The sequence below is a fragment of the Gobio gobio genome, assembly GCF_949357685.1.
Source record: "Gobio gobio genome assembly, chromosome: 24".
NCBI classification, from domain to species: Eukaryota; Metazoa; Chordata; class Actinopteri; order Cypriniformes; family Gobionidae; genus Gobio; species Gobio gobio.
Genome location: NC_137120.1, coordinates 974,253 through 997,705, shown reverse-complemented (window position 1 = coordinate 997,705; position 23,453 = coordinate 974,253). Strand labels below are relative to the sequence as shown.

The following is a 23,453-nucleotide window of genomic DNA, read 5'->3' as shown; positions in this document are numbered from 1 at the left end:
GAGTGTGATGTCACGCGTGACTCACGGATGGTTTGGATTTGATCATGTGATCGGGCCGTTTCTTGCTGCAGCAGTAGCGCATGGCGTCTCGAGCCTCTTTATTAAACACCACGCGGAAGAAGAAAACAAACGGGCCCTGAAAACACAAACACACACTGCATCAGAACGGAAGGTGGGCTGTTGCTATGGGGTTGCTAAGCAGATTGGCGTCCGATGACATCACCGTACCTGCACGCAGCTGAATCCGGCGAACAGATAGTGGAACAGAATCATGTCACTGTTGACCGACAGCAGAGCCAGAAGACATGTGACCGTCACCAGGAACAACACGGCACACGCCGTCCGCAGACCCGCCCTACACACACACACACACACACACGAGCGCTTTAACAAACACACACGACTAACACACACGTCAGGATTGAGTGTGAGCGAGACTCACGCCGGCGCGGCTCTCTTCTCGCAGCTCTTCTGTCTGAGCGAACACGACGATCTCGACGCCATGATGTACAGGAACACGTTCATCTGCGGACACACAGAGACGTTCACACACACACTCCGGACACACAGAGACGTTCACACACACACTCCAGACACACAGAGACGTTCACACACACTCTGGACTAGTGTTGGGGAAAGTTACTTTGTAAAGTAATGCATTACAATATTGCGTTACTCCCTTAAAAAGTAAATAATTGAGTTACTTAGTTACTTTTTAAGAAAAGTAATGCGTTACGTTACTTTTGTGTTACTTTTTCTCACCTGGGCTGGGCTTGTTTTTGTTTTGTTTTTATAACAAAAAAGTGATATTTTTGTGCAACGGTAAAGACCTCTTCATACCAAAATGTAAATAATGCGCCCCAGGCTGAGGTAAAGATGCAGATTCCCTCATGAACACTAGAGGGCGCAGCTCTGGATAATGGAGGAATAGGACGCAGGAGAAAAAAGTTTTACCAATAAAAACAAAAAATCTAGTAATTTTCATCATCAAAGGTCAGCAGCAAGACATTGGTAAATTAAATATAAAGGTAGATTATGCATAAAAATAGCTGTTTTATTTAACATTTAATTATTGGAGGTTTGCATAGTACTCTGATTTAGCATTTGACTGATTTTAATCATTTTGAGGAGAACAGAATCTTTGTGCAAGTGAGATAAATAAATGCTCACATTTAATCTAGAACTACAATAACCATCATGTTCACACACACACCTCTGCACTGACTCTCAACATGAGCCAGTCAAATTAATGTGAAAAAGTAACTCCGATATTTTGTTGTAAATGTGAAAAGTAATGCGTTACTTTACTAGTTACTTGGAAAAAGTAATATTATTACGTAACTCAAGTTACTTGTAATGCGTTACCCCCAAAACTGGTCATCAGTATAGTTATCGTTATAGTTATAGTTATCATTATCATTATCAGTATAGTTATCGTTATAGTTATAGTTATCAATATAGCTGCAAGCAGCAATACCGGGGCCAAGCGCAAAGAAGAAGACAAGACATGCCAAAATGGCTGGCAGTGTCAGATCAACTGGAGCAATGAGCAATTAATCACGTTTTAAGATGATTTTAGGCAAAAGGCTGAAAAATGCATTGTAGTCTGAGAGTGTCAGACCAACTGCAACAATTAACAATTATACAGTTTAAGAAGATTAGGCAAAATGGCTGAAATATCATATATAGAGTCACTGATAATATAAGTTAATGGTTTATCACTTTTGACCAATAGGTGGCACAGTTACGAAATTGATGTGGTGTAGTCAGAATAAGGGAACAATGACACATGCAAAGTTTGATGCCAATATGTCAAAGCATTGCAGAGATACAGCCTCAAGAGTAATTTTGGCATCATGGCTCAACTTCGTCACTGCGGTTTACAAAAACGGTTTCATCTATTGATGCAAAATCCCTAACTTTTTGTTGACACAGTCTGAAGATGATCCGATTCGATTTTGGTGGAAATTGGATAAACGGTCTAGGATGAGTTTGAAAAAGTAGGTTTTGATCAAATAAGAACATTGAGGACAGGATGTTTGACCAAATATGGCAAAATTAGTATCTATGTTCTCGGCATGAGCCAATAAATGTATTATGACCAGTTTCATTAAACTAGGCTAATTTAATCAAAAGTTATTAGCATGTTTGTAAATTTTGTTATAACCTCTGACCACAAGGTGGCACTGCCCCAAAACTTTTTGAGTACCTTCAAAGCATGGTGTGGAAGACCCATACCAAGTTTCGTAACGATAGACTAATGCGTTTGTAAAATATAGTATTTTAGCACATAATTCAAAATGGCCGAGAGCCAAAATGGCCGATATGGTAAAATTGAATATCAGACAACTCTGAATACCGTCCTGAATCTAACGAGACAACTTTTATGATTTTTGGACAAACAGTTCAAAAGTTATAAGCAAAAATAGCCATTTTTTGTATCTCCGGGCCAGTAGGTGGCGCTGCGCCGAAACGCTGCAAGTTGCCTCAAGTCATGCTTGTGATGACATGTACCAAGTTTGGTTTGAATACGATAAAGCATTGTGGAGATATATCCTTATGAGTGTTTTTGCAACCGCTACGTAAAATTTGTGTGCACGTTTATCAAAAACGATTTGACGAATCAACTTGATTTGCAAGATTTTTTGTCAGCATGGTCTGAAGATGATCTGGTTCAATTTTCGTGCAAATCGGACAAACCGTCTAGGACGAGTTCGCAAAAGTAGGTTTTTTGGAAAATTAAATATGGCGGGGAAATTATCATAACCGAAAATGACGTCATAGGATGCAATTGAATCGGCATGAGCCAATGAATGTATTATGACCAGTTTCATTATACTAAGCTAATTAAATCAAAAGTTATTAGCATTTTTGTCAAGTTTGTTATAACTTTTGACCACAAGGTGGCACTGCCCCAAAACTTTTTGAGTACCTTCAGGGCATGGAGTGGAAGTCACATACCGAGTTTAGAAACAATACACTAATGCATTTGTAAAATATAGCATTTTAGCACATAATTCAAAATGGCCGACAGCCAAAATGGCCGATTTGGTAAGATTGAATATCAGACGACTCGGCATGCCGTCCTGAATCTAACGAGACCACTTTTATGATTTTTGGACAAACGGTTCAAAAGTTATAAGCAAAAACAGCCATTTTTTGTATCTCCGGACCAGTAGGTGGCGCTGCGCCGAAACACTGCATGTTGCCTCAAGTCATGCTTGTGATGACATGTACCAAGTTTGGTTTGAATACAATAAAGCGTTGCGGAGATATTGCCTTAAGAGTGCTTTTGCAACCGCTACGTAAAATTTGTTTGCGCGTTTATCGCAAATGATTTGACGAATCAACTTGATTTGCAAGATTTTTTGTCCGCATGATCTGAAGATGATCTGGTTCAATTTTCGTGCAAATCGGATGAACCGTCTAGGACGAGTTCGTAAAAGTAGGTTTTTCGGAAAATTAAAAATGGCGGGAACATTTTTATGACGGAAAATGACGTCATAGGGTGCAATCGAATCGTCTTGAGCCAAGGAATCAGAGGAAAAAAGAATTTTGTTTCTAGCCCTTATGGTTCAAAAGTTATTTGCATAAACATGAGTCAAATTTTGGACTGATGGTGGCGCTAGAGGGATTGAGTTAGAGACTCCAAATTTGTTATGGTGACTTTTCAGACTGTCCTCTATGAGTGTGCCAAATTTCACAACTTTTTACCATACGGTTCTATGGGCTGCCATAGACTTCGTGGCGGAAGAAGAAGAAGAAGATGAATAATAACGAGACCACTTTTATGATTTTTGGACAAACGGTTCAAAAGTTATAAGCAAAAACAGCCATTTTTTGTATCTCCGGACCAGTAGGTGGCGCTGTGCCAAAACACTGCATGTTGCCTCAAGTCATGCTTGTGATGACATGTACCAAGTTTGGTTTGAATACGATAAAGCGTTGCGGAGATATAGGCTTAGGTGTGTTTTTGCAACCGCTACGTAAAATTTGTTTGCGCGTTTATCGCAAATGATTTGACGAATCAACTTGATTTGCAAGATTTTTTGTCAGCATGGTCTGAAGATGATCTGGTTCAATTTTCGTGCAAATCGGATGAACCGTCTAGGACGAGTTCGCAAAAGTAGGTTTTTCGGTTAATTAAAAATGGCGGGAAAATTATTATGACGGAAAATGACGTCATAGGGTGCAATCGAATTGTCTTGAGCCACGGAATCAGAAGAAAAAAGAATTTCGTTTCTAGCCCTTATGGTTCAAAAGTTATTAGCATAAACATGAGTCTAAATTTGGACTGATGGTGGCGCTAGAGGGATTGAGTTAGAGACTCAAAATTTGCTATGGTGACATTTCAGACTGTCCTCTATTAGTGTGCCAAATTTCATAACTTTTTACCATACGGTTCTATGGGCTGCCATAGACTTCGTGGCGGAAGAAGAAGAAGAAGAAGAAGATGAATAATAAATATAGCTGCAAGCAGCAATACCGGGGCCAAGCGCAAAGAAGAAGACAAGACATGCCAAAATGGCTGGCAGTGTCAGATCAACTGGAGCAATGAGCAATTAATCACATTTTAAGATGATTTTAGGCAAAAGGCTGAAAAACGCATTGTAGTCTGAGAGTGTCAGACCAACTGCAACAATTAACAATTATACAGTTTAAGAAGATTAGGCAAAATGGCTGAAATATCATATATTGAGTCACTGATAATGTAAGTTAATGGTTTATCACTTTTGACCAATAGGTGGCACAGACACGAAATTGATGTGGTGTGGTCAGAATAAGGGAACAATGACACATGCAAAGTTTGATGCCAATATGTCAAAGCATTGCAGAGATACAGCCTCAAGAGTAATTTTGGCATAATGGCTCAACTTCGTCGCTGCGGTTTACAAAAACGGTTTCATCTATTGATGCAAAATCCCTAACTTTTTTTTGACACAGTCTGAAGATGATACAATTCGATTTTGGTGGAAATTGGACAAACGGTCTAGGATGAGTTTGAAAAAGTAGGTTTTGATCAAATAAGAACATTGAGGACAGGATGTTTGACCAAATATGGAAAAATTTGTATCTCTGTTCTCGGCATGAGCCAATGACTGTATTATGACCAGTTTCATTAAACTAGGCTAATTTAATAAAAAGTTATTAGCATGTTTGTAAATTTTGTTATAACCTCTGACCACAAGGTGGCACTGCCCCAAAACGTTTTGAGTACCTTCAAAGCATGGTGCGGAAGACATGATTTTTGGACAAACAGTTCAAAAGTTATAAGCAAAAATAGCCATTTTTTGTATCTCCGGACCAGTAGGTGGCGCTGCGCCGAAACGCTGCATGTTGCTTCAGGTCATGCTTGTGATGACATATACCAAGATTGGTTTGAATACGATAAAGCGTTGAGGAGATATAGGCTTATGAGTGTTTTTGCAACCGCTACGCAAAATTTGTGTGCGCGTTTATCGAAAACGATTTGACAAATCAACTTGATTTGCAAGATTTTTTGTCAGCATGGTCTGAAGATGATCTGGTTCAATTTTCGTGCAAATCGGACAAACCGTCTAGGACGAGTTCGTAAAAGTAGGTTTTTTGGAAAATTAAAAATGGCGGGGAAATTATCATGACCGAAAATGACATCATAGGTTGCAATTGAATCGGCATGAGCCAATGACTCTATTATGACCAGTTTCAATATACTAGGCTAATTTAATCAAAAGTTATTAGCATTTTTGTCAAGTTTGTTATATCTTTTGACCACAAGGTGGCACTGCCCTAAAACTTTTTGAGTACCTTCAGGGCATAGCAAGGAAGTCACATACCGAGTTTAGTAACAATATACTAATGCATTTGTAAAATATAGCATTTTTTGACAAAATTCAAAATGGCCGACAGCCAAAATGGCCGATATGGTAAAATTGAATATCAGACGACTCGGCATGCCGTCCTGAATGTAACGAGACAACTTTTATGATTTTTGGACAAACAGTTCAGAAGTTATAAGCAAAAATAGCAATTTTTCGTATCTCCGGACCAGTAGGTGGCGCTGCGCCGAAACGCTGTATGTTGCCTCAAGTCATGCTTGTGATGACATGTACCAAGTTTGGTTTAAATACGATAAAGCGTTGCGGAGATATTGCCTTAAGAGTGTTTTTGCAACCGCTACGTAAAATTTGTTTGCGCGTTTATCGCAAATGATTTGACGAATCAACTTGATTTGCAAGATTTTTTGTCAGCATGGTCTGAAGATGATCTGGATCAATTTTCGTGCAAATCGGATGAACCGTCTAGGACGAGTTCGTAAAAGTAGGTTTTTCGGAAAATTAAAAATGGCGGGAAAATTTTTATGACGGAAAATGACGTCATAGGGTGCACTCGAATCGCCTTGAGCCAAGGAATCAGAGGAAAAAAGAATTTTGTTTCTAGCCCTTATGGTTCAAAAGTTATTAGCATAAACATGAGTCAAATTTTGGACTGATGGTGGCGCTAGAGGGATTGAGTTTGAGACTCCAAATTTGCTACAGTGACATTTCAGACTGTCCTCTATTAGTGTGCCAAATTTCACAACTTTTTACCATACGGTTCTATGGGCTGCCATAGACTTCGTGGCGGAAGAAGAAGAAGAAGAAGATGAATAAATATAGCTGCAAGCAGCAATACCGGGGCCAAGCGCAAAGAAGAAGACAAGACATGCCAAAATGGCTGGCAGTGTCAGATCAACTGGAGCAATGAGCAATTAATCACGTTTTAAGATGATTTTAGGCAAAAGGCTGAAAAATGCATTGTAGTCTGACAGTGTCAAAATGGCCGATATGGTAAAATTGAATATCAGACAACTCCGAATGCCGTCCTGAATCTAACGAGACAACTTTTATGATTTTTGGACAAACGGTTCAAAAGTTATAAGCAAAAATAGCCATTTTTTGTATCTCCGGACCAGTAGGTGGCGCTGTGCCGAAACGCTGCATGTTGCCTCATGTCATGCTTGTGATGACATGTACCAAGATTGGTTTGAATACGATAAAGCGTTGCGGAGATATAGCCTTATGAATGTTTTTGCAACCGCTATGCAAAATTTGTTTGCGCGTTTATCAAAAAAGATTTGACAAATCAACTTGATTTGCAAGATTTTTTGTCAGCATGGTCTGAAGATGATCTGGTTCAATTTTCGTGCAAATCGGACAAACCGTCTAGGACGAGTTCGCAAAAGTAGGTTTTTTGGAAAATTAAAAATGGCGGGGAAATTATCATGACCGAAAATGACATCATAGGGTGCAATTGAATCGGCATGAGCCAATGAATGTATTATGAACAGTTTCATTAAACTAAGCTAATTTAATCAAAAGTTATTAGCATTTTTGTAAATTTTGTTATAACCTTTGACCACAAGGTGGCACTGCCCCAAAACTTTTTGAGTACCTTCAAAGCATGTTGCGGAAGACCCATACCAAGTTTCGTAACGATAGACTAATGAGTTTGTAAAATACAGCATTTTAGCACATAATTCAAAATGGCCGGCAGCCAAAATGGCCGATATGGTAAAATTGAATATCAGACGACTCGGCATGCCGTCCTGAATGTAACGAGACCACTTTCATGATTTTTGGACAAACGGTTCAAAAGTTATAAGCAAAAACAGCCATTTGTTGTATCTCCGGACCAGTAGGTGGCGCTGCGCCGAAACGCTGCATGTTGCCTCATGTTATGCTTATGATGACATGTACCAAGTTTGGTTTGAACACGATAAAACGTTGCAGAGATATTGCCTTAAGTGTGTTTTTGCAACCGCTACGTAAAATTTGATTGCGCATTTATCGCAAACAATTTGACGAATCAACTTGATTTGCAAGATTTTTTGTCAACATGGTCTGAAGATGATCTGGTTCAATTTTCGTGCAAATCGGATGAACCGTCTAGGACGAGTTTGCAAAAGTAGGGTTTTCGGTTAATTAAAAATGGCGGGAAAATTATTATGACGGAAAATGACGTCATAGGGTGCAATTGAATCGTCTTAAGGCAAGGAATCAGAAGAAAATGGAATTTTGTTTCTAGCCCTTATGGTTCAAAAGTTATTAACATAAACATGAGTGCAATGTTGGACTGATGGTGGCGCTAGAGGGATTGAGTTAGAGACTCCAAACTTGCTATGGAGACACTTGAGACCGTCCTCTATAAGTGTGCCAAATTTCATAACTTTTTACCATACGGTTCTATGGGCTGCCATAGACTTCGTGGCGGAAGAAGAAGAAGAAGAAGAAGAAGATGAACAAGCAGCAATACCGGGGCCAAGCGCAAAGAAGAAGACAAGACATGCCAAAATGGCTGGCAGTGTCAGATCAACTGGAGCAATGAGCAATTAATCACGTTTTAAGATGATTTTAAGCAAAAGGCTGAAAATGCATTGTAGTCTGAGAGTGTCAGACCAACTGCAACAATTAACAATTATACAGTTTAAGAAGATTAGGCAAAATGGCTGAAATATCATATATTGAGTCACTGATAATGTAAGTTAATGGTTTATCACTTTTGACCAATAGGTGGCACAGATACGAAATTGATGTGGTGTGTTCAGAATAAGGGAACAATGACACAAGCAAAGTTTGATGCCAATATGTCAAAGCATTGCAGAGATACAGCCTCAAGAGTCATTTTGGCATCATGGCTCAACTTCGTCACTGCGGTTTACAAAAACGGTTTCATCTATTGATGCAAAATCCCTAACTTTTTGTTGACACAGTCTGAAGATGATACGATTAGATTTTGGTGGAAATTGGACAAACGGTCTAGGATGAGTTTGAAAAAGTAGGTTTTGATCAAATAAGAACATTGAGGACAGGATGTTTGACCAAATATGGCAAAATTAGTATCTATGTTCTCGGCATGAGCCAATGACTGTATTATGACCAGTTTCATTAAACTAGGCTAATTTAATCAAATGTTATTAGCATGTTTGTAAATTTTGTTATAACCTCTGACCACAAGGTGGCACTGCCCCAAAACTTTTTGAGTACCTTCAAAGCATGGTGCGGAAGACATGAATTTTGGACAAACAGTTCAAAAGTTATAAGCAAAAATAGCCATTTTTTGTATCTCCGGACCAGTAGGTGGCGCTGCGCCGAAACGCTGCATGTTGCCTCAGGTCATGCTTGTGATTACATATACTAAGATTGGTTTGAATACGATAAAGCGTTGTGGAGATATAGGCTTATGAGTGTTTTTGCAACTGCTACGCAAAATTTGTGTGCGCGTTTATCAAAAACGATTTGACAAATCAACTTGATTTTCAAGATTTTTTGTCAGCATGGTCTGAAGATGATATGATTCAATTTCTGTGCAAATCGGACAAACCGTCTAGGACGAGTTCGCAAAAGTAGGTTTTTTGGAAAATTAAAAATGGCGGGGAAATTATCATGACCGAAAATGACATCATAGGTTGCAATTGAATCGGCATGAGCCAATGACTCTATTATGACCAGTTTCAATATACTAGGCTAATTTAATCAAAAGTTATTAGCATTTTTGTCAAGTTTGTTATATCTTTTGACCACAAGGTGGCACTGCCCTAAAACTTTTTGAGTACCTTCAGGGCATAGCATGGAAGTCACATACCGAGTTTAGTAACAATATACTAATGCATTTGTAAAATATAGCATTTTTTGACAAAATTCAAAATGGCCGACAGCCAAAATGGCCGATATGGTAAAATTGAATATCAGACGACTCGGCATGCCGTCCTGAATGTAACGAGGCCACTTTTATGATTTTTGGACAAACAGTTCAGAAGTTATAAGCAAAAATAGCAATTTTTCGTATCTCCGGACCAGTAGGTGGTGCTGCAACGAAACGCTGTATGTTGCCTCAAGTCATGCTTGTGATGACATGTACCAAGTTTGGTTTGAATACGATAAAGCGTTGCGGAGATATTGCCTTAAGTGTGTTTTTGCAACCGCTACGTAAAATTTGTTTGCGCGTTTATCGAAAATGATTTGACGAATCAACTTGATTTGCAAGATTTTTTGTCAGCATGGTCTGAAGATGATCTGGTTCAATTTTCGTGCAAATCGGATGAACCGTCTAGGACGAGTTCGTAAAAGTAGGTTTTTCGGAAAATTCAAAATGGCGGGAAAATTGTTATGACGGAAAATGACGTCATATGGTGCAATCGATTCGTCTTGAGCCAAGGAATCAGAGGAAAAAAGAATTTTGTTTCTAGCCCTTATGGTTCAAAAGTTATTAGCATAAACATGAGTCAAATTTTGGACTGATGGTGGCGCTAGAGGGATTGAGTTTGAGACTCCAAATTTGCTACGGTGACATTTCAGACTGTCCTCTATTAGTGTGCCAAATTTCACAACTTTTTACCATACGGTTCTATGGGCTGCCATAGACTTTGTGGCGGAAGAAGAAGAAGAAGAAGAAGAAGAAGAAGAAGAAGATGAATAATAATAATAAGAACGGGAACGGTTTCAATAGGTGCCTTCGCACCTTCGGTGCTTGGCCCCTAATAATAATAAGAACGGGAACGGTTTCAATAGGTGCCTTCGCACCTTCGGTGCTTGGCCCCTAATAATAAGAACGGGAACGGTTTCAATAGGTGCCTTCGCACCTTCGGTGCTTGGCCCCTAATTATCAGTATAGTTATAGTTATAGTTATCATTATCAGTATAGTTATCGTTATAGTTATACAACCCCAAATCAGAAAAAGTTGGGACAATATGGAAAACGCAAAAAAAAAGAAAAAAAAGAAGTGATTTCTAAATGTACTTTGGCTTGTATTTCATTGCAGACAATATGAACACAAAATATTTCATGTTTTGTCTGGTCAACTTCATGTCATTTGTAAATATGCATCCTTTCCTGTCATTCAGACCTGCAACACATTTCAAAAAAAGTTGGGACAGTAAAGCATTTCCCACTTTGTAATGTTGCTGTTCCTTTTCACAACACTTAAAAGACGTTTAGGGACTGAAGACACCAAGTGATGAAGTGTTTCAGGTGTAATTTTGTCCCATTCTTCCTGCAAACAAGTCTTAAGGTGGGCAACAGTACGGGGTCTTCCACACATTCTCTATTGGAGACAGGTCGGGACTGAGGCAGGCCAGTCAAGTGCCCGAACCCTCTTCCTCCACAGCCAGGACTGCAGAATGTGTGCAGAATGTGCTTTTGCATTGTCTTGTTGAAATATGCATGGACGTCCCTGGAAAAGATGTCTTCTTGAAGGCAGCATATTATGCTCCAAAATCTCGATGTACTTTTCAGCATTAATGGAGCCTTCACAGAAGTGCAAGTTACCTTTGCCAAGGGCACTGACACAACCCCATACCATGACAGACCCTGGCTTCTGGACTTGTTGCTGGTAACAGTCTGGATGATCCTTTTCTTCTTTGGTCCGGAGCACACGGCGTCCATTCCTCCCAAAAAATACCTGAAATACTGATTCATCTGAGCACAGTACACGTTTCCACTGTGTGATGGTCCATCCCAGATGCCTCGAGCCCAGAGAAGTCGACGGCGCTTCTGGACACTGTTAACATAGGGCTTCCTTTTGGCACAGTACAGTTTTAACTGGCATTTGTGGATGTAACTACGTATTGTGGTACTTGACAAAGGTTTGCCAAAGTAGTCCTGAGCCCATGTGGTGATATGGCTTCTAGATGATGACGATTCTTGATGCAGTGCCGCCTGAGGGATCGGAGATCACGGTTGTTCAGCTTAGGCTTGCGCTCTTGTCCTTTACGCACTGAAATTCCTCCAGATTCCTTGAATCTTTTAATTATGTTATGCACTGTTGAATGTGAAATATCCAAATCTCTTCCTATCTTTCTTTGAGGAACATTGTTTTTAAATATTTCAATAATTTTCTCACGTATTTGTTGGCAAACTGGTGATCCTCGGCCCATCTTTGCTCCTAAAGGATTAGACCTTTCTTGGATGCTGCTTTTGTACCAAATCATAATTACAATCACCTGTTGACATCACCTGTTTCAAATCACATCATTATTTAACCATTTTACCTCATTACTAGCCCTAAATTGCTCCTGTCCCAACTTTTTTTGAAATGTGTTGCAGGTCTGAATGACAGGAAAGGATGCATATTTACAAATGACATAAAGTTGACCAGACAAAACATGAAATATTTTGTGTTCATATTGTCTGCAATGAAATACAAATCAAAGTAAATTTAGAAATCAATTCTTTTTTATTCATTTGCGTTTTCCATACTGTCCCAACTTTTTCTGATTTGGGGTTGTAGTTATCAGTATAGTTATAGTTATAAGTATAGTTATAAGTATAGTTATCAGTATAGTTATCGTTATAGTTATTGTTATCAGTATAGTTATCGTTATTGTTATCAGTATAGTTATCGTTATAGTTATCGTTATCAGTATAGTTATCGTTATTGTTATAGTTATCAGTATAGTTATAGTTATTGTTATCAGTATAGTTATCGTTATAGTTATCGTTATCAGTATAGTTATCGTTATTGTTATAGTTATCAGAATAGTTATAGTTATTGTTATTGTTATCAGTATAGTTATCGTTATAGTTATCGTTATCAGTATAGTTATCGTTATTGTTATAGTTATCAGTATAGTTATAGTTATTGTTATCGTTATCAGTATAGTTATCGTTATTGTTATAGTTATCAGTATAGTTATTGTTATTGTTATCGTTATCAGTATAGTTATCGTTATTGTTATAGTTATCAGTATAGTTATAGTTATCGTTATAGTTATAGTTATAAGTATAGTTAACTGTATCGTTATCAGTATAGTTATCAGTATAGTCATCGTTAAAGTTATCAGTATAGTTATAGTTATCGTTATAGTTATAAGTATAGTTATCTGTATAGTTATAGTTATCAGTATAGTTATCGTTAAAGTTATCAGTATACTTATAGTTATAGTTATCGTCATAGTTATCGTTATTAGTATAGTTATCGTTATAGTTATCATTATCAGTATTGTTATCAGTATAGTTATCAGTATAGTTATCGTTATAGTTATTGTTATAAGTATAGTTATCAGTATAGTTATAGTTATCGTCATAGTTATTGTTATTAGTATTGTTATCAGTATAGTTATAGTTATAGTTATCAGTATAGTTATCGTTAAAGTTATCAGTATACTTATAGTTATAGTTATCGTCATAGTTATCGTTATTAGTATAGTTATCGTTATAGTTATCATTATCAGTATTGTTATCAGTATAGTTATCAGTATAGTTATCGTTATAGTTATTGTTATAAGTATAGTTATCAGTATAGTTATAGTTATCGTCATAGTTATTGTTATTAGTGTTGTTATCAGTATAGTTATAGTTATCGTTATCAGTATAGTTATCAGTATAGTTATCAGTATAGTTATCGTTAAAGTTATCAGTATAGTTATAGTTATCGTTATAGTTATAAGTATAGTTATCTGTATAGTTATAGTTATCAGTATAGTTATCGTTAAAGTTATCAGTATACTTATAGTTATAGTTATCGTCATAGTTATCGTTATTAGTATAGTTATCGTTATAGTTATCATTATCAGTATTGTTATCAGTATAGTTATCGTTATAGTTATTGTTATAAGTATAGTTATCAGTATAGTTATAGTTATCGTCATAGTTATTGTTATTAGTATTGTTATCAGTATAGTTATAGTTATAGTTATCAGTATAGTTATCGTTAAAGTTATCAGTATACTTATAGTTATAGTTATCGTCATAGTTATCGTTATTAGTATAGTTATCGTTATAGTTATCATTATCAGTATTGTTATCAGTATAGTTATCAGTATAGTTATCGTTATAGTTATTGTTATAAGTATAGTTATCAGTATAGTTATAGTTATCGTCATAGTTATTGTTATTAGTGTTGTTATCAGTATAGTTATAGTTATCGTTATCAGTATAGTTATCAGTATAGTTATCGTTACACTGGTCGGGACACACACACACACACACACTCACTCCGCACACACACACGAGCAGGAGCAGAAGCCGACACTCACGGACACGACGAGCGCGATGGGCCCCGCGAAGCTCCAGATGAGTGTGTCGTAGAGCGAGAGCCAGCAGAAGTCGGGGTTCCCGTAGCCCTCGGGGTCCAGCCCCACCGCCAGCCCTGTGATGAAGGCCGGGACGCCCCAGCCAATCAGGAAGTAGAAGCGCATGGGGCCGTAGTTGATGTCGCGCAGCTCGCTCCGCATGCGGTACACATGCAGCCCCTCCAGGAACAGCCAGGAGAACACACACATCCAGGAGAAGTGCAGCAGGATGGCCATCAGCGTACACACAAACTGCAGGAGACAACAGGTCACGCACGGTCCACACACACACACACACACACACACACACGGGTCCACACACACGGGTCCACACACACGGGTCCACACACACACACACACACGGGTCCACACACACACACACACACACACACACGGGTCCACACACACACACACGGGTCCACACACACACACACACACACACACACACACGGGTCCACACACACACACACACACACACACACACACACACACACGGGTCCACACACGCACACACCGGTCCACACACACACACGCACGGTCCACACACACACACACACACACACACACGGGTCCAAACACACACACACGGGTCCACACACACACACACACACACACACACACACGGGTCCACACACACACACACACGGGTCCACACACACACACACACACACACGGGTCCACACACACACACACGGCTCCACACACACACACACACACACACGGGTCCACACACACACACACACACACACGGGTCCACACACACACGGGTCCACACACACACACGGGTTACCGGGTTATCGGCCTGATTGATGCCCAGGATGAAGATGAGGTGGGCGATGAAGAGCGCGGCCGCCCCGTTGTTGATGATGCTGGTCTTGTTGCTGCTGGCGGCCCTTAGGCAGGTGAGGAAGACGATGGTGAGGAAGAGGAAGCCCAGCGTCACGCCCACCGAACTCCACGTGATCAGCTTCACCGGCAGGATCTCTCCGTTCTGAAGCACACACACACACACACGTTTCTCTCACTGAACATGCTTATGTCCATCTGTTTATGTTTATGTCCACTCAGTCTGACCTGAGGACACAACAACACTAGATCTGGAAGTAAACAGGAATTGCCTGATTCTGAAAAATGGAGGAAGAACTAGACACTGGATTTGACACGGTTAGCCCGAAGTGATTTTTGCTATGCAGTTGGTTGGGTTTTCTGCATAATTGTTAGGGCCTTGCTATGTGGTTTCTAAGCAGTTGCTAAGGTGTTGCTAGGCAGTTGGTTGGGTTTTCTATGTGATTGTTAGGGCCTTGCTATGCTGTTTCTCAGCAGTTGCTAAGGTGTTGCTAGGCAGTTGGTTGGGTTTTCTATGTGATTGTTAGGGCCTTGTTATGTGGTTTCTCAGCAGTTGCTAGGGTGTTTCTAAGCAGTTGGTAGTGGTTGCTAAGGCATTTCTATGTGGTTGGTATTGTTTTTTATTGTTTATTTATTTAACAGGGACATTACTGTAAATGCATCATAATTAGCCAAAGTGGTGCCTGGACAGAATGTTACAAGTTACCATAAAAATACAACATAAATTAAGTAATAAAAGGCTAGGGTTTAGGGTGCTTGGCTTTAAATATGGTTGCATCAAACAACTGCCAAGTTAACAGAGGCCAACCCTACGTTACTATGAAGTTCTGGTTCATGTTTCTACACAGTTTCTAGGCTAGTCTGAACGGTTGCCAGGGTGAGCATCAAAACTACACAAGGCTTGGTTGTAAGCAGGTTATGGTTAGATTGTGTGTTACCTCTCGGCGTGAGACGTCCATGAGCACAGCGAAGCTGGTCATGTGATAACACTGACAGCTGATGTGTGTGCTGTTCCTGAAGACCACCTCACAACCCTTCGAGGACCAGCCGCCCGGCCCGCCCACACTACACACACACACATACACAAACATACACACACATCTTATACTTGCAAATTATATAGCAAGTGGTTGAAAAGTAAAAAACAAGTTTTATCAGTAAGGAATATTATTTGTTTAAAGTACTTACAATCGTGTAAGTATATGAGTATTAATTGTGTAAGTACTCTCAATCATGCAAGAACGAGTATTAATCGTGTAAGTACTCTCAATCATGCAAGTATATGAGTATCAATCTTGTAAGTACTCACAATCATGCAAGTATATGAGTATCAATCGTGTAAGTACTCTCAATCATGCAAGTATATGAGTATCAATCGTGTAAGTACTCTCAATCATGCAAGTATGTGAGTATTAATCGTGTAAGTACTCTCAATCATGCAAGTATATGAGTATCAATCGTGTAAGTACTCTCAATCATGCAAGTATGTGAGTATTAATCGTGTAAGTACTCTCAATCATGCAAGTATATGAGTATCAATCTTGTAAGTACTCACAATCATGCAAGTATATGAGTATCAATCGTGTAAGTACTCTCAATCATGCAAGTATATGAGTATCAATCGTGTCAGTACTCACAATCATGCAAGTATATGAGTATTAATCATGTAAGTACTCTCAATCATGCAAGTATATGAGTATTAATCATGTAAGTACTCTCAATCATGCAAGTATATGAGTATTAATTGTGTAAGTACTCTCAATCATGCAATTATATGAGTATTTATCAATTGTGCAAGTACTCTCAATCATGCAAGTATATGAGTATTAATCAATCGTGCAAGTACTCTCAATCATGCAAGTATATGAGTATTAATCGTGTAAATACTCTCAATCATGCAAGTATATGAGTATTAATCGTGTAAATACTCTCAATCATGCAAGTATATGAGTATTAATCGTGTAAATACTCTCAATCATGCAAGTATATGAGTATTTATCAATCGTGCAAGTACTCTCAATCATGCAAGTATATGAGTATTAATCAATTGTGCAAGTACTCTCAATCATGCAAGTATATGAGTATTAATCGTGTAAATACTCACAATCATGCAAGAATGAGTATTAATCGTGTAAGTACTCACAATCATGCAAGTATATGAGTATTAATCATGTAAGTACTCTCAATCATGCAAGTATAGGAGTATTAATTGTGTAAGTACTCTCAATCATGCAAGTATAGGAGTATTAATTGTGTAAGTACTCTCAATCATGCAAGTATATGAGTATTTATCAATCGTGCAAGTACTCTCAATCATGCAAGTATATGAGTATTAATCAATCGTGCAAGTACTCTCAATCATGCAAGTATATGAGTATTAATCATGTAAATACTCTCAATCATGCAAGTATATGAGTATTAATCAATCGTGCAAGTACTCTCAATCATGCAAGTATATGAGTATTAATCAATCGTGCAAGTACTCTCAATCATGCAAGTATATGAGTATTAATCGTGTAAATACTCTCAATCATGCAAGTATATGAGTATTAATCAATCGTGCAAGTACTCTCAATCATGCAAGTATATGAGTATTAATCGTGTAAATACTCACAATCATGCAAGAATGAGTATTAATCGTGTAAGTACTCACAATCATGCAAGTATATGAGTATTAATCATGTAAGTACTCTCAATCATGCAAGTATATGAGTATTAATTGTGTAAGTACTCTCAATCATGCAAATATAGGAGTATTAATTGTGTAAGTACTCTCAATCATGCAAGTATATGAGTATTTATCAATCGTGCAAGTACTCTCAATCATGCAAGTATATGAGTATTAATCAATCGTGCAAGTACTCTCAATCATGCAAGTATATGAGTATTAATCATGTAAATACTCTCAATCATGCAAGTATATGTGAATTAATCGTGTAAATACTCTCAATCATGCAAGTATATGAGTATTAATCGGTGTAAGTACTCTCAATCATGCAAGAATGAGTATTAATCGTGCAAGTACTCTCAATCATGCAAGTATATGAGTATTTATCAATCGTGCAAATACTCTCAATCATGCAAGTATATGAGTATTTATCAATCGTGCAAATACTCTCAATCATGCAAGTATATGAGTATTTATCAATCGTGCAAGTACTCTCAATCATGTAAGTATATGTGAATTAATCGTGTAAATACTCTCAATCATGCAAGTATATGAGTATTAATCATGTAAATACTCTCAATCATGCAAGTAATGAGTATTAATCGTGCAAGTACTCTCAATCATGCAAGTATATGAGTATTAGTATTAATAAGTACTCACACTATGGAGTGGTTCCAGAACACACAGATGGGTTTAGAGCGCTCCTCAGTGGTCACCAGGCGGAACTGCACTGTGATTGGTTTATCCAGTGTGTGCTGCAGTAACTCCTCGTTGTCATGAACCGTTATACTGACCACAGGAGTGTTGATGACCGGACGCTTGGGAACCCTGAACACACACACACACACACACACACACACACACAGCGTTAGATCAGTGCACCAGCGAGTCTCTCAGTCGCTCATCTTGTCCGCTCTCACCTCAGACTCCTCTTGTCCGTGTCGTAGCGCTCCGGTAGCAGCGCGGCCAGGCTGTGGAAGATGATCACGCTGGCGATGGCGTCCTGCTCGCGCTCCTCCGGGTGCCGTCTCTTCCGGCTGGCCGTATGGTTTCTGCCGGACTCTGGGATTGGCTCGCTGTGGTGCCGGTGACCTTTGCCCTCGGGGGCGGGGATAAAGACGGAGTCGGGAAGAGTGACGGCCGTCTCCAGGTCGAGTGGGCGTGGCCCGCGCAGAGACTGATACCGCGGCAGTTTGGCTCCGGCGAAATTCATCTTCTCCAAACGATCGATGGAGATGACTGGAATTACACACGCACGAGTCCATATACAATACCAAACCACTAAAACTACATCACATGAGACATGTTGTGTTGGGATCAATCATGAGCTAAGAGAGTCAGTGGGCGTGGCCTGTGGTTCTTTAGCCAATCAGAAACGCTCATTGTGTACGTCTAGGTTTGTAAGGAGGGTGTGTGCATGCGTGTCCTGACCGATGTTGGGCGTGACGATGGTGAAGGGGCTCAGGTAGGTCTTCCTCATGTTCTGGGCGAGTGTGTTGGTGTACTCCTCGAACTGTCGCAGTAGTGTGGCCGTGCCGCCCTCCGTCTGCTGGATGAGCTCCCAGTGCCCGCGCGTGTCCGCCGACAGGATGGCACTGCCCACCTGCATCAGGTGCTGCGGCAGCGGCCAATCAGAGAAGAGAACAGTCATGGTGAAGATACTGCCGTCAAGCTACTATGTTTGAAAAATAGCAACTAAGTAAAGAAGCGAAATACAGTGATAGTTATCATTATAGTTATTGTTATTGTTATCATTATAGATATTGTTATAGGTATAAATGTGGACACTAATATAGTTATCGTTATAGTTATCGTCCGCTGGTGTGGACACTAATATAGTTATCGTTATAGTTATCGTCAGCTGGTGTGGACACTAATATAGTTATAGTTATCGTCAGCTGGTCTGGACACTAATATAGTTATAGTTATAGTTATCGCCAGCTGGTGTATGATAACGATAACTATATTAGTGTCCACACTAGCGGACGATAACTATAATGATAACTATATTAGTGTTCAGACCAGCTGACAATAACGATAACGATAACTATATTAGTGTCCACACCAGCGGACAATAACTATGACGATAACTATATTAGTGTCCACACCAGCTGACGATAACGATAACTATATTAGTGTTCACATCAGCGGACAATAACTATAACGATAACTATATTAGTGTTCACACCAGCTGACAATAACGATAACGATAACTATTTTAGTGTCCACACCAGCTGACGATAACTATAACTATATTAGTGTCCACATCAGCGGACAATAACTATAACAATAACTATATTAGTGTTCAGACCAGCTGACGATAATTATAACGATAACTATATTAGTGTCCACACCAGCGGACGATAACCATAACGATAACTATATTAGTGTCCACACCAGCTGACGATAACGATAACTATATTAGTGTTCACATCAGCGGACAATAACTATAACGATAACTATATTAGTGTTCACACCAGCTGACAATAACGATAACTATATTAGTGTCCACATCAGCGGACAATAACTATAACAATAACTATATTAGTGTTCAGACCAGCTGACAATAACGATAACGATAACTATATTAGTGTTCAAATCAGCGGACGATAACTATAACGATAACTATATTAGTGTCCACACCAGCGGACGATAACTATATTAGTGTCCACACCAGCGGACGATAACTATAACGATAACGATATTAGTGTTCAAATCAGCGGACGATAACTATAACGATAACTATATTAGTGTCCACACCAGCGGACGATAACTATATTAGTGTCCACACCAGCGGACGATAACTATAACGATAACTATATTAGTGTCCACACCAGCTGTCGATAACTAAAACAATAACTATATTAGTGTTCAGACCAGCTGACAATAACGATAACGATAACTATATTAGTCTTCAAATCAGCGGACGATAACTATAACGATAACTATATTAGTGTCCACACCAGCGGACGATAACTATATTAGTGTCCACACCAGCGGACGATAACTATAACGATAACTATATTAGTGTCCACACCAGCTGTCGATAACTATAACGATAACTATATTAGTGTCCACACCAGCTGTCGATAACTATAACGATAACTATATTAGTGTCCACATCAGCGGACGATAACTATAACGATAACTATATGAGTGTTCACATCAGCGGACAATAACTATCACGATAACTATATTAGTGTCCACACCAGCTGACGATAACGATAACTATGTTAGTGTCCACATCGGCGGACAATAACTATAACGATAACTATATTAGTGTTCAGACCAGCTGACAATAACGATAACGATAACTATATTAGTGTTCAAATCAGCGGACGATAACTATAACGATAACTCTATTAGTGTCCACACCAGCTGACGATAACGATAACTATATTAGTGTCCACACCAGCTGACAATAAAGATAACTATATTAGTGTCCACACCAGCTGACGATAACGATAACTATATTAGTGTCCACATCAGCGGACAATAACTATAACAATAACTATATTAGTGTTGAGACCAGCTGACAATAACGATAACTATATTAGTGTTCAAATCAGCGGACGATAACTATAACGATAACTATATTAGTGTCCACACCAGCTGACGATAACGATAACTATATTAGTGTCCACACCAGCGGACGATAACTATATTAGTGTCCACACCAGCGGATGATAACTATAACGATAACTATATTAGTGTCCACACCAGCTGTCGATAACTATAACGATAACTATATTAGTGTCCACACCAGCTGACGATAACGATAACTATATTAGTGTCCACATCGGCGGACAATAACTATAACGATAACTATATTAGTGTTCAGACCAGCTGACAATAACGATAACGATAACTATATTAGTGTTCAAATCAGCGGACGATAACTATAACGATAACTATATTAGTGTCCACACCAGCGGACGATAACGATAACTATATTAGTGTCCACACCAGCTGACGATAACGATAACTATATTAGTGTCCACACCAGCTGACGATAACGATAACTATATTAGTGTCCACATCAGCGGACAATAACTATAACGATAACTATATTAGTGTTCAGACCAGCTGACAATAGCGATAACGATAACTATATTAGTGTTCAAATCAGCGGACGATAACTATAACGATAACTATATTAGTGTCCACACCAGCTGACGATAACGATAACTATATTAGTGTCCACACCAGCGGACGATAACTATATTAGTGTCCACACCAGCGGACGATAACTATAACGATAACTATATTAGTGTCCACACCAGCTGTCGATAACTATAATGATAACTATATTAGTGTCCACATCAGCGGACGATAACTATAACGATAACTATATTAGTGTTCACACCAGTGGACGATAACTATAACGATAGCTATATTAGTGTCCACACCAGCGGACGATAACTATAACGATAACTATATTAGTGTCCACACCAGCTGACGATAACTATAACGATAACTATATTAGTGTCCACACCAGCTGACGATAACGATAACTATATTAGTGTTCACACCAGCGGACGATAACTATAACGATAACTATGTTAGTGTCCACACCAGCGGACGATAACTATAACGATAACTATATTAGTGTCCACTCCAGCAGACGATAACTATAACGATAACTATATTATTGTCCACACCAGCGGACGATAACTATAACGATAACTATGTTAGTGTCCACACCAGCTGACGATAACTATAACGATAACTATATTAGTGTCCACACCAGTGGACGATAACTATAACGATAACTATATTAGTGTCCACACCAGCGGACGATAACTATAACGATAACTATATTAGTGTCCACACCAGCTGACGATAACTATAACGATAACTATATTAGTGTCCACATCAGCTGACGATAACTATAACGATAACTATATTAGTGTCCACACCAGCGGACGATAACTATAACGATAACTATATTAGTGTCCACACCAGCGGACGATAACTATAACGATAACTATATTAGTGTCCACACCAGCTGACGATAACTATAACGATAACTATATTAGTGTCCACATCAGCTGACGATAACTATAACGATAACTATATTAGTGTCCACACCAGCGGACGATAACTATAACGATAACTATATTAGTGTCCACACCAGCGGACGATAACTATAACGATAACTATATTAGTGTCCACACCAGCAGACGATAACTATAACGATAACTATATTAGTGTCCACACCAGCTGACGATAACTATATTAGTGTCCACACCAGCAGACGATAACTATAACGATAAATATATTAGTGTCCACACCAGCGGACGATAACTATAATGATAACTATATTAGTGTCCACACCAGCGGACGATAACTATAATGATAACTATATTAGTGTCCACACCAGCGGACGATAACTATAATGATAACTATATTAGTGTCCACGTGTGGAAGTGATGTACCTCGTTGAACAGCACGTCCTGTGTGGCGCTGAGGTTGAAGCCCAGCTGGCCGCTCTCGTGCGTCAGGATGGCGCGGGTCAGCTGATACGCCACCTTCACGTCGCTGCCGTAGAACTCTGTGGCGCTCCTCGTGGCGTTACGCAGCTGCGCCGCCGTCTGCTGAGCGCTAGCGGAGTCCATCAGAGACACGTTACGCGCCAAACGCTCCGCCTGCGGACACGAACACACACTCGTGAGGACGCGCGGGTCACGCATAACAGTGTGTGTGTGTGTGTGTGTGGCGTGAGATTCTCACCAGAGTCTTGAGTTTGCCGAAGCTCACGGATGTGCAGTTGAAGAGGTTCGGCGACAGCCAGCCCTTGTGCTCGTCGCAGTGGCGGATCGCAGTTCCTGCGCACACAATAAAAACTCTTTGATACCAATCTCTCGTTTGAAAGCCAAGTTTCTAGCATCTGTAAAACTGCATTCTAC

General features: G+C 39.3%; 1 protein-coding gene across 1 annotated transcript in view; it reads right to left on the bottom strand.

The window, feature by feature from the left end:
- Positions 1–23,453, bottom strand: part of celsr2 (cadherin, EGF LAG seven-pass G-type receptor 2) — a gene marked incomplete at both ends in the record, with an annotated part of 93,147 nt that overhangs the window by 12,839 nt on the left and 56,855 nt on the right. Inside the window, 11 exons of the mRNA XM_079807576.1 lie at positions 26–136; positions 229–355; positions 443–525; positions 13,995–14,282; positions 14,821–15,021; positions 15,815–15,941; positions 18,205–18,372; positions 18,465–18,783; positions 18,976–19,159; positions 22,983–23,192; positions 23,278–23,372. Of these exons, the coding sequence (XP_079663702.1) occupies positions 26–136; positions 229–355; positions 443–525; positions 13,995–14,282; positions 14,821–15,021; positions 15,815–15,941; positions 18,205–18,372; positions 18,465–18,783; positions 18,976–19,159; positions 22,983–23,192; positions 23,278–23,372 (1,913 nt within the window). The remainder of the gene's footprint in view (positions 1–25; positions 137–228; positions 356–442; positions 526–13,994; positions 14,283–14,820; positions 15,022–15,814; positions 15,942–18,204; positions 18,373–18,464; positions 18,784–18,975; positions 19,160–22,982; positions 23,193–23,277; positions 23,373–23,453) is intronic.